General features: G+C 40.0%; 1 protein-coding gene across 1 annotated transcript in view; it reads left to right on the top strand.

Moving 5' to 3' along the window:
* The window catches only part of ccdc150 (coiled-coil domain containing 150), a 28,755-nt gene that overhangs the window by 6,646 nt on the left and 9,092 nt on the right, over positions 1 to 13,017 (top strand). Inside the window, exons 7-18 of the mRNA XM_050067000.1 lie at positions 1,154 to 1,197; positions 1,804 to 1,928; positions 2,721 to 2,898; positions 3,005 to 3,073; positions 3,264 to 3,356; positions 3,977 to 4,030; positions 5,052 to 5,176; positions 5,336 to 5,429; positions 10,368 to 10,516; positions 10,619 to 10,745; positions 11,243 to 11,434; positions 11,722 to 11,805. Of these exons, the coding sequence (XP_049922957.1) occupies positions 1,154 to 1,197; positions 1,804 to 1,928; positions 2,721 to 2,898; positions 3,005 to 3,073; positions 3,264 to 3,356; positions 3,977 to 4,030; positions 5,052 to 5,176; positions 5,336 to 5,429; positions 10,368 to 10,516; positions 10,619 to 10,745; positions 11,243 to 11,434; positions 11,722 to 11,805 (1,334 nt within the window). The remainder of the gene's footprint in view (positions 1 to 1,153; positions 1,198 to 1,803; positions 1,929 to 2,720; positions 2,899 to 3,004; positions 3,074 to 3,263; positions 3,357 to 3,976; positions 4,031 to 5,051; positions 5,177 to 5,335; positions 5,430 to 10,367; positions 10,517 to 10,618; positions 10,746 to 11,242; positions 11,435 to 11,721; positions 11,806 to 13,017) is intronic.

The raw sequence follows: 13,017 nt of genomic DNA, 5'->3' as shown, positions 1-13,017 counted from the left end.
TGCACCCCGGCTGTATCTAGGCTAACGGCTAACATGCTAACTATTATTTTTATGCCACTAGTCACTTGAAACAAATTTAGGACGATAGGAGACAGGTTGAAATAAACTGAAATTTCCCTTTAAGTCTGGTTTTCAGGACTAAGAAGCTGGCTCTCTTTTTACCAGGATTAATCACTGTGGCAACTTATGCTGAACAGTTAACCTGCTCCAGATCACAGCCTGTCAACACCTCGACCTCTTGACTAATCAGATCACTGAAGAAAAAATGCATCCATGAACAAAAGTCCTGTCCACTGGTTTTAAAACAGAGCTTAAAACAAACAGAGATCATTTACAAATCTAAACGTGGTTTTAGCTGCATTTCAAATGATGCAAAGTTTATTTAAGTCGCAGTGATAATGTTGCTACTTTCACACTCTGATTCATCACTGCAGCTCACACCTGTGTGATGAGAACTAGGATAAAACAAAGATTATATTTTATTATAAAAGCCACATTTCAGTCGGACAGACCTCATCAGTCATCAGCTCTTCTTTGCTTCAGCAGCAGAAACAGTCTGTCGTTACTTTAAAGTGTTTAATGTGACATGTTCAGAGGAGTTTCATCATCATGCAACTAAACAGCAAAACACTCTCTACTAATATCACATGTGGCCTCGTGATACTAACATGTAACGTAAGTCTCGGCTGACGGTGAATTTTTGGATACTATTTTCAGTGTTTTACATTTTCCATTATAGGATTGCAGAGTATCGTTTACATCTCACACCATCAAAAGTGTCTGCGATGGTGAGACAGTAACATGTCTCACCGTCGCAGACACTTTTGGTACCATATAATCTCATCGTCCAGGTGATGTTGCCTGTAATTAACACCCCATAAACGCGCTCGTGGCTGGATAGGAAAACCCAGAGTTGACTGAACTAGTAACCAGCTGTGTAGTACTGGTTTTCCAGACAGACAATGTGACGGGTTAATCAAGGCAGATTATGAAAAGATATCCTGGGTAAGTTGGACTGGCTTTATAGTACAGGCCTCTGTTCTGGCTGAAAGGTTGGTCAGGTACTACACAAATCATATTTACATTCTTAATAAGCCCCAGAGCTTCACATGATGTTTGGATGTTGAATTATATTATTGTGTTTCATTCTCAGTGATGAAGGACTCCCTCGTGTCTGAGCTGAGGACTGAGCTGAACGTAAGTTGACAGAGATCAGTGAACGGAAATCTCTTCAGTTAACTGTTAAATCTTTATTTCTGCTGTCAAATATTGTATGTGTGTATGTGTTGTGTGTGTTGAGAATGTTCGTGTGGCTCTTCAGAGGCAGCAGACAGAAAACAGTAAACTCCTGATGGAGGGCAGAGAGTTGATTCATTCCTCGTCTGATTTTTTTTTTAAGCCGCGTAGACGTGTTAGTCTGAGAGGTTCCTGCAGCACAGTCATGGGGAAGCTTACAAAGTTAACAGTATGTTTTTCTCCCAAAATCCATGATCCAATATCGTGCATCTGTAATAATAATAAATTCACACAAAAACAAAAGAATTTCAGCCTTTTGGGCTTGAATTCAAAATAAGCTTTGGAAGTTTATCCATTAAATATAATTCTAACACCTGAACAGGAACACTTTCGTTCTCTGCTTTAAACATGTTTCCCACTTTTGGTGCCCTCTTTGACAACGTTAGTTATCAGGTGCACTGCACTAGTGACACATCCTGCTGTCGTCCAAACACCTGCTCTCTTCTTTACAGCTGAAATACACAGAAATACACAAAGTAGGACTCTCTCTTCTCTCCCTTCTCTCAGGCTGAGCGGAGTCGTGCGGTCCACCAGCTTCAACAGCAGGACCTGCAGCTGGAAGCAGCCACACGCAGCATCCAGACTGAGCTGCAGGTGGTGCTCACAGATAAAGTTAACCTGCAGCTGGAGCTGTGAGTCTCTCTCATGAACACTCTCACCTCTCACTTTATGTAACAGTATTCATTTGTAAAACTAAAATTTATGAAATTAAATAGGAGATGATTTTTTTTTTTTGCAAAGATTTTTAAAATCTTAATAACTTTGGTTTGTGGGTTACAGTCATAGTTTTCCTGTCATGCATGTATTTGCAGTGAGGGTTATTTGGAGGATCTAAAACTTCTTCCAGATGCCAGACAAATAATAAATACCAACAATAAATATTTACAGACGATAATATTCAGTTTTTAAAACGACCTCAGAGCCAAACAGAACCGCAGCACATTGTTCCGTCCACGACCCACGATGTCTCTTTTTCTTTTCTCTCCTGTTTCCCTGAGTTCACTGTCTCATAAGAGACGAGCGCTGCTGGGAGAGGAGACAGTGTCATAATTTGAGAACAGTGAGGTTAGACAGATATATTGGTTTGTAAAGTTTCAGACTGATATTTGATTTTGGTCCTTTATTAAAAATCAAAGTTTGTCTCTGTTATCTATATTTTTCAGTTTCTGACTCCCCTGGTGTCATTGTTTAATGAAAGCTGTCTCACTGTGCTGCGAAACCACCCACATACAATAACTGTATAACTCTGGCATTTGTTGGAGATTCAGTTCAATCTGATGGTCGAACTTTGATGCCGCTGATGCATTTTGGACATGAAATGTTAACAGTTTCAAAGACAAATTGAGAGAAGTGTGTTTGTTTTGGGTTTTTGGAATTGGAAGTACCGTCTTTAGATGCAAAACAAAATATCTGTCCTTCTCCAGACAGAAGCTGACAGGTGAACATGCACAGCTCCTGCAGAGCTCCTCCACTGCACGAGAGACAGCGTCCACTCAGAGGGAGCTACTGGAGCGAACCATTGAGAGACTGCGGGGGGAGCTGAGCACGGCCAGGAGAGAGGAGGGTGCAGTGAGGAAAGACCTGCAGAGTTCAAAAAACAAGGTATATTCAACAACCGCAGTTATCTTTTTGCATGATGGGAAGTGTTGCACCATGAAGTAAAGAAATGACTCTTTGTGTATGCGTCCTGTCTCTCACTGGCCACCAGCTGAGTCTTGTTGTCACTAAGTTGGAGGGTGAGAGGAGCAGTTTGGAGACCCAACTTACTGAGGCCAAGGTAGGACTGGTGAGAAAGCCGTCCCACACTATATCCAGGGCTCCCACACATCTTCATGGACGAAATTTCAAAACTTTTCCATGACCTTTTCCACGTGGGGACCCTGTATATGACGCTTTATATACATTCACCCATTGGTTATAGCACTAACTTCTCTCCCTGTTGGTGCCTGTGAACCTTTGATTGACAGCAGGAGGCGGGGTCTCTGAGCTCAGCCCTACAGAGGCAGCAGGATGAGAACAGGAGGCTCATGGGAAAGGTGGCGGCTTCGGAGCAGCAACAGGTGAGAGACAGGTCACCGTTACATTCAGCATTTTATCTGTCATCGTGGATCTACTTATGCACTTATAGTATTTCAGTCAGGAGGGACTCATTCTTTGTGAAAAGAATATTTATTAGCATGTGCACAAGTGTGAAAAAAGTGGAAAGTCTTGGCGATTAGACCCCATGGAGATGGTTTATATTTAAGGAGGGTGATGAAGGAGAATAAGGAGCCGACCTAGAGTTGTGGTGGTAGCGGTGGTGAAGACGAGATGACATGAGAAGAGGAATGGGCTTTTGGTGAGCTCGTCCTGGACTCTGGATACGAGGTGAACGAGGTGGAGGAGGGTGCGATGGTTCTGCCTAAAATGACAGCTGACAGCAGCAGAGGAGAGAGCAGGTTTCACATTTGACTGCAGCATCCTGATTGGCTGAAAGAGATCATGGCGAAGTTTGATAAGATAACTATAAGGTCACTTGATTGGAGGAAGCAGTGGGAGAGTTGTGAATGGATGAAGCAAAGAAAAAGTCTTCATGATTGAACTTGATTGACCTGAGCTTCATTTTTATGCGTATGGATCAGTTAATGGTTGGCACTTGTTCAGATTGTGTGTGTGTGTGTGTGTGTGTGTGTGTTTGCAGCAGGTGGACCAGATGCTGAAGGACCTGACTGCCAGTGAGAAAGGGAATCTTAAGGTACAACACACAGACACTGATTTAGACGTCAATTTTAGCTTCTTATTTTTTTAATGAAACTTAACTCAGTGCACAACTCAATATGTTTAAACCTGCACTATCAGATGTGAACACCTGGGGGCAGCAGAAACAAGCTAATAAATTTGATCAGACAAACGTGTTAGTGAACAGCTGCATATTTACACGCTTTTTTACGCTACAGAGAGACGTTCATTTAGGAAAGTGCAGCTTTGTTACTGTCACATATACTCTGATTATAGATCATGATTTGAAGCACAGATCTTATGCTCTCAAGCTGCTTTAAAGGGACAGTTCACCCAAATCAAAATACATATTTCCCCTCTCACCTGTAGTGCTGTTTATCAATCTTGATAGTTTCAGTGTGAGTTGCAGAGTGTTGGAGATATCAGCTGTAGAGATGTCTGCCTTCTGTCTAATATAATGGAACTAGATGAAACTCAGCTTGTGGTGCTCAAAGTCCCCAAAAAGTACATTTGAAAAACTCAGCAAAAATGTCTCTTTAAAGAAATCATGACCTAGTTACACAAGATGATCCACAGACCTTGTTGTGAGCAGTTTCATATAGGAACTATTTTCTTCCTTGTCTTTTATCTTCACCCTTTTCTGTCTTTAAAACGTATTTAAAGTGCATGTTAGTGAGGTGTGAACTTTAGTGCAAAGAACACTCAGCTGTCTGAACCACTGGAGAGTGGTTTTTGAAGGACAGTTTATTTTATTCCTATGAAACACTGTCAGAATTGTTCACTCAAACGTTATTCTAGTAAAATAGGAAAGCTTCTAATATTTACTATTAATTACTAACAGTGCAACAGAGTGTAGCTTTCACACACCTTTAGTCCTGATAGGCAAGAAATCATGGACGACACTGACAGGTTTATATTTCCTATTTTACAAATGGCCAAAAACATTCATTCAACCTCAGCACATCTGATCGAGCGCACTTACAAATGAATAAACGTGTCCTCACAGTGAGCCGTAACATCACCTGTCTGTGCTGTAGGTCAGTGAGCTGGAGGCCTTGCAGTGTGTCTGTGGTCCTGCAGGGGGCGCTGTCAGTCAAACCCTTGAAAACATCCTGGCCTCTCAGACCCTGCAGCAGGAGCTGAGCACCCTCAAGACGCACAGGTCAGAGCTGGATCACAAACACTGCATGACACAGTTTGACTCTCAGCACTGAGTGTGAATAATGACAGTTTAAAATCATACATGTATGTGCAGAATGTGCACATCTGGATATTAAGCTGTGTAGTTCATGATGTCACATGTTGCTCTCCTGTGTACCAGGCTGCAGGCTCAGAGAGAAATCAGGAAACACCAAGCAGAGGTGGAGAAACTCCAGCGACTCCTGACGTCTACTCATGCCAAGAACAACAGAGCTGTAAGGACGCAGCATTTCTTTAACACATGCAGACGTTTTTAATATTTGTAGATTAAGTTTTATTTTATCATCATTCATGTCAGGAGATGACTGTAATAAAAGAAGACACACTCAGCACCAGGGGTCAGACATTATCTCACAGCTTGAGCCAAAGAACAACTTTTAATACTACACATTGATTAAAAATTAACAAGTGTGACGAGAAAAGAGGGAGCACTGGTCAAAATATTTTAAACCACGATGAGACTCTCATGTTCTTGATGTTCGTGGAAGGTCATCAGGATAAATAACTAGTGTATCTATTTAGTGACAGGCCAGGAGGGCTTGAGTAAATTCAACTAATTTGATGTTTGTCTGGATTGCTGCTCTTCAAGTCTGTAGTTAAAATGGGGTTCCTACAGTGATGGGAAACTGGGAAAAGTCATGGAATTTCATACAATCTCATTTTCCAGGCCTGGAAAATTAATGAAATAAATTAGCCAAAGACATTAACAGTTTTAGAAAACTCATGGAATTTTGTTTGTAATGAAATTAATTGTTACAGTAATCTTCCAGGGATAGCCTTTCATATAATGTAACATAACGACAGATTTATTTTCTGTAAGTAAGCCTTTGACATAACATAGCTCTGATATGTGTCAGCTGAGGGCTGCATGATATATAAAATCAGTATCGATATTGCGATGGGCAATAGTCACATCGAAGGACGTGCAATGTCAAGTAAGGCAAATTAACTCAACTTATTTGATGCTTGATACAAATGGAAAACTTGCACAGTTCTCATTCTCCATGACTTATAGTGACCAAGCCTTCTGCTTTTAGACGTTACGTGTATATGTGACGTAGTGTGGTGGTGTTTATGGGAAGTGAGAGAGTGAGAGACACAGTGAAGTGTATGCTTTGCTTTTTATTACGAGTCCCTGAAAAGTCATGGCAAAGTTCTGAAGTTTTATCCATGAAACAGCACTGTAGTTCCTATTAGACTATAAATGCGTGCTGTAATGGCAGCTGAACTAATAAGTGATGTTAAGACTGAAAAGAGTTGATCTTCAAGATGGGTTATACACCAAAAATAGAAATCATACTCTTTTAAATCCACCTTAAACCCTTTGAAACGTCAAACTTCCTTCAAAAACATGAAAAGAAGAAAAGTAGCAATGAAAGCAGAAATTACTTAAAAAAATTTGTAAGAAATTAGTAAAGAAAAAATTAAAAACAAGAAAATTTGTAAAAAAAAAAAAAAAAGACTAACAATTGTTCTGAAAAGTGCTTAAAATGTAAAAGAAAATTCTGCAACATGATCTTAAAATGTAATAATTATTATTAATAATATAATTACTATAAAAATGAAAAATTCCCTAGATTTTTCTCTTTTTTCCCCTAGTCTTTTTTAAACTTTTTGTGTCTTTTCAAATTGCTCATTGCCCTTTTCCCATGTTTTTGAACGAAATCACACCAATCTCTGTGTGTGAATTGGGAATCCTTGGCCAACCAGTATTTATATACGGTATTGTCAAGCCATCCATCCAAAAACTGGCATCTACCCATTGTGAACCACGTGAAACTCGTCTTCTTGTCGAAGGTGCAGTGTTGGAGTGAAACTTGATACCTGGGGGGCTGGAGGAGGGTCATGGGGCAGCGGACTGGACATACCACTTGTCAATCAGGTAAAAAGGGGCGGTATGTTTTCTGAGACGTTTGCTCTCACACAAACTGTGCTTGGCCCGGCATAAAACACGGATTGATTAAATTATTTTTGGAAATACCTAATTTTCTATTTTAGAAAACAGTATTTAAGCACAGTGGTAATAGTCTGGAAACATAAATATTTTTCCATACTTTATTTTTCATTTTCCATACTTTTTAATACCTGGAAATATACTTGCGTAGGAACCCTGCAATCATCTCAGGGTTCAAAGGTTCAAGTACTTGCGAAATGTGTCTGAAAGCAGCACAAGAAAAGTGATGTTGCTCCAGGTTTCAAAGGGTCAGTGAAGGTTGTTCCTAAGTTTTCCATCATGACTCAACTACATGTCTCTCAGCTGCAGTCAGGGGCGACTAAGCTGGAGACACAGTTGGTGCAGCTGTGCAGTTATACCAGAGGAAACTAGATATAGCGTGATTTTAGCGCCTTTTATGTGTTGGTGTGATAGAAAGGGAGGAGCAGGAAAATTCACAGAGCAGCAACAAAAACTAATGTGATTATTTTGCTCCACCCACTGAGATATCACTTTATATTATTTGTTTCTGTAGTGCTGTGTCTCCAAGACTTGATTCATGACTGGGCAAAAGGGGCCCCAAACCCTCAGGGGCCCTTGAGGCCAGAGGATCACCATTTGTTTAAATGACAAAAGCAAAACCTCAACTGAAACAACAGGCCTTAAAAGAACAGTTAGAGATTTGGGGAGATACACTCATTAGGTGTCTTGCCAGGAGTTAGAGGAGACGATAATTACTACTCTGCTGTCTGTGCGGTGTGCCAGACTTCTTCTTGGCCGGACTCAGTAACTTCCTGGAGTCTCTGCTGGTTGCCTGGAAGATAAGACTCCAGTCCTGCACCCGGCCAAGAAATAATCCGGCCAATAAGCCCTTGTAAAACCACAACATGTTGTCTTTATGCTTCATCTTTTCTACGGATCAGACAAACTAGACATGGCGTGGTATTAGTGAGCTGTAGAGATGCTTTGGACAGAGACAGGCTAGCTGTTTCCTCTTCTTCATGCTAAGCTAAGTGAAGCAGCTGCTGGCTGTAGCTTCATATGTCCTTTAAGAGAGAAAGAAGAGTCGCTCTGATTATCTAACTCTGGGCAAGAAAGAGAATAAACCATAGAAACAGAAAGGACATTGGACTGTTTCCTGGGTCATTTGACTTGTGCAAAAGAAAATGGCGATTGTTGTTTGCTGTTACGGTGACAGCATGTCAGTTTGTAACACTCACTAGTTTGAGAGCTCAGATTTGGCCCATTCTTGTACTTATATTTTAACAGAAAAATACAACTGTACAGCAATCCAAGTTTCTCTCTTTCACCGAACTAAGACTATAATTAGCTTTAATTAGCCCTGTTAGCTCATCGTAAAACACACTCAAACTCACCAAAACTGTCAACAGCTCTGGTTTGGTTGAAATAAATCCTTAATTCATCGAATCAATATCAGTATCCTCATACAATGTTGCATATGATATCATACGAACTGGTGCCCCACGAAGGACATTGCATACTCCACCTATTTACGCACTTAACATAAAGTTGTGGAGGTCAGGTTTAGGCATGAAAAGTGACTGAAAAACATGATGACAGAGTACTTTAAATGTCTCAAAGTTCACATGGTCTCAGACAGCACAATGTGATTTCTCCTGTGCTTCTTTCAGAATTCCTCTGTGTTTCTTCAGAGCTGAGCTAGTTTTCCAAAATGAAGCTAAACAATGTCGCCATGCAAATGAGTAAACTTGCCAATAGACTAGAATATTAGCGAGCTAGCTTGCTAAGTAGGTAGGCTATGCTAATGAGTAAACTGTTCACTAACAAAGAGGAAGGATAATAGCATTTTCGCTGTTTTCCCTCCTTTTTCCATCTTGAACCTGGATAGATTTGATTAGGTTTATCCAGAACCATCATCATCACGCTGATTCTGGAAATTTGTTGACATCAACATATCATTGATATCCCTGGATCCAACAAATTATGCAGGATAGAGATGATGATGATGATGATGATGATGATGGTGGTCCTGGATCAACACAAGAACTGCAATCTTGCAAAAAATTGTTTTGAATAGGGTATCAAAAAGGAGGGAAAATGTGTCCTCAACAGATCTTTGCAACCCCAAAATGAATATTATTCTTACTCTTAATGTTAATGAACACATACTTTGGTCTATTGGCAAGCTTACTTGTTAGCATAGCCTACATAGTTAGCAAGCTAACTTGCTAATGTTCTTCTCTATTGGCAAGCTTACTTGTTAGCATAGCCTACATAGTTAGCAAACTAACTCGCTAATGTTCTTCTCTATTGGCAAGCTTACTTGTTAGCATAGCCTACATAGTTAGCAAGCTAACTCACTAATGTTCTCTATTGGCAAGTTTACTTGTTAGCATAGCCTACATAGTTAGCAAGCTAACTCGCTAATGTTCTTCTCTATTGGCAAGCTTACTTGTTAGCATAGCCTACATAGTTAGCAAGCTTACTTGTTAGCATTGTCCACCCAGTTATCAAGCTAACGTGCTAATACTCCCTACTGGCAAGCTTACTCGTCAGCATAGCCTACCTAGATTGCAAGATAATATTCTAGGCTAACGGCAAGTCTACTTGTTAGCATAGCTCACTATTTAGCAAGCTAACTCGCTAACCTTGCAGTAGCTTAAGGTTTTTCTTCAGTAATACTGAGGATTTTATTCTATATTCAAGTCCATTTGGTATACGGAAAATAGCCTGTTATAACAGTTGCAGTGGTAACGGTAAACATATGGCCACTGCTCTGACCATCTTGCTGTGTCCATTTTACCCTCATTCTTTTTCAGTGGAGTAAACCTATCTGCCAAAATGCTGACCTGTTCCTTTAAGGCAGGTCCAGCATTATGTTGAGGCCCTCAACAAAATCTAGTTTGGTTGATACTGTGCTAACATGGCTCATATTTCTAAATGCCTTTCTGCTGAATTAAATTACAACAAATTTAGGAGAGTTTTATATTCTGAATCCTGGGCTCCAGGCAAAATATAATGAAGGTGCCATGTACAGCCGCTGTGTGCCTGATGGGAACTCAAAGTTGACAGGGTACAAGCTCAGTGCACAAAGATGGGAGTAGCAAGTGGCCAGCTCATTTTTGCCTAATCCTAGTGGGTAAATCTATTTATGTTTACAAAATGTTTGTGTAATTAAACCTGTGTATACTGTGTGTGTGTGTGTGTGTGTGTGTGTGTGTGTGCTCGAACCCTCCAGCTGGAGTCCTTGCAGAAGGCCTCAGATTCAGCCAAAGTGGACAACAAGAGGCTGGCCCAGAGTTTGGAGCAGGCTGTGTTGACCAACAGCAGTTTACGCAGCAAACTGGAGCAGACCAGAGACCAGTACCAGGCCGCCATCACACTGAGGTGACTTGATGTGTGTGGGTGAACATGTACGTGTGAACACTACATCTTAAACAGCATGTATGAATGATACCTTTGCGTGATGCATGTCACCATACATTGCAGACACGAGGAGCTACGCGAGGCTCGGACACAGATTAGTCATTTGTCTGAGGAGCTGGGAGCTTTGAAGCAACAAACAAGGGGAGATTATGAATCTTCCATGAAGACACTGCATCGAGAAATCTCAGAGGTACCAAATGGCAGGAATTTTTCATTCTGTTGTATTGATTTTTTATTTCAAGAGAAGAATTGCTGTGATTTCAGCTATAAATCCTGCACAGGTAAGAGATATTCCTCAGTAAATGATGACATCTTGTGAAGTCTCTGATTAAACAGTGTCCCTGCCTCAGACTGCTGCTGAAAGACTTCTAAATAAGACTTGAGAGTAAAAGTTGGAAGCTGCCAAAAACAATTCTGAGCTGCAGAGAGATTTACCAAAGTGTGTAGATATGTAAATATGTATGGATATGCATAATCCTTATTGAAAATCTTTACCTCTGACTGTGCTGTTTTCTTTTGATGCAGTCAACGCTGCCAGGCCTCACCACAAGACTCTTTGTTTACATCATCCGCACTTTCTCAAAATTAATTAGCTACTGATTCATCAGCAAACAATGAATGATGCAACTTGGGCCTCAGGTTTATCTTTTTTAACATGTTCCTGTGAATTCCCTGTTTCTCACTCAGCTGAAACACACAGTTAAGGCCTCAGCAGCCGGGTCAGGTGACCTCTCCAAGGCCAATCAGGAGCTCCACCAGCGGGTGTCTGAGCTGGAGCGGCTGGTGTCCAAACAGAAAGCTTGTATCAGAGAACACAGGAGTCGACTGAGGCAGCAACACATGAGCAGAGATTTGCAGGACAACTGTCAGGAAGATGAGGTAATGTTACGTCACCCTGCACACAGTGACAACAAAGACGTTTGAGATGCAGGAAGTGATATTTGATTTGCATTTTTCCTTCATTTATTCATTAACTACTGTTGAGTTATGAAACACAACTGATGATATCACCTGAAATGATCCCTTTATTGAGCCTATCTTGTTAAATCTTAGAAGAATCTAAAGGTTGAGTCTATTTCTGCTCAGATATCTTGTATCTTCTGGCTTTTAAGTGAATGTTTTCATAGTATTGAGCTGTACAGATATTTATTCTGCTGTATCAACAGAGGTTTGAAGAGAGAACCAGGAATCTGCACGAGGAAGAGCAGGCTGACCACAAGCCTCAGGAGGTCAGGATGGACTCTCAGCAGGTTAATGTCTATGGTTTATAAATATTGTTTAGTTAACATAGGGTTGATCTCTAAAAGCACTTCCAGCTAAATGTTTGGATTTGATCGAGATACATACATTTTAAAACTATAAATTAAAATCATCATTGCTACCAAGCTTTAAACTTCACATTCACTGTAAACAGACATTAGTTGAGATTCTCAGAGTGTAATATCTGCAGCTGTTATTAAGTTGCTTCACTCCAGCTAAAGAGGTTATTAAAACAGGATTAGTCCACAGAGCTGTATGGAGACGACTCCTGTGGTAGACAAACAGATCTGCCTCCTGGTCACAGCTGTAGATAGAATTGGAATTTTCTGAGTTCAAACTTCAGTGAACTGCAGCCGACCTGAGTACATGAAGACGCCAGTTCACTGACTTGTGATTTTGTTATCACATGATTATGCAGATTTGTATGAGAGGCCCCTTTGAGACCTAATTCATACTTGGTTTTACAAGTAACAATATAATCTCAAACATACACCACTATACACTTCCATGTACAATCATACTTTCTTTTATTCACTATCATACACACATATAATCACACTTTGTTTTGTTAACCATCACACACACATACACACAGCACTGTTCTCTCTTGCACATACTTGTACACACATTGTTTGCTTGCATGACAGCCTGTGTAACAGAGCATGATAATATACGTATGTAAGAAGTGGAACTGTCCCTTCCTGTTTTAAACATGCAATAGTCCAACCTATAGGAGTGGGTGATATGGCCCTAAAATAATGTCACGATATGTCATGGTATTTTTATGATAATGAGGTTCTTAAGGATATGAAAAAGCAGAAAAATCTATTTTATTATTAATGTTAGAAAACATAACTGACGACATACTATACTATGACCTTTTTTTTTAACATTTTGGACGACATACTATACTATGACTTTTTTTCATGATTTCGGACGACATACTATACTACGACCTTTTTTTTTAACATTTTGGACGACATGCTATACTATGACCTTTTTTTTTAACATTTTGGACGACATGCTATACTATGACCTTTTTTTTTTAACATTTTGGACGACATACTATACTATGACGTTTTTTTTTTAACATTTTGGACGACATACTATACTATGACTTTTTTTCATGATTTCGGACATCATACAATATTATGACCTTTTTTTTTTTAAACATTTTGGACGACATACTATACTATGACCTT

Source organism: Epinephelus moara, chromosome 2, assembly GCF_006386435.1.
Source record: "Epinephelus moara isolate mb chromosome 2, YSFRI_EMoa_1.0, whole genome shotgun sequence".
NCBI classification, from domain to species: domain Eukaryota; kingdom Metazoa; phylum Chordata; class Actinopteri; order Perciformes; family Serranidae; genus Epinephelus; species Epinephelus moara.
This window is presented reverse-complemented; position numbering and strand designations above follow the sequence as displayed.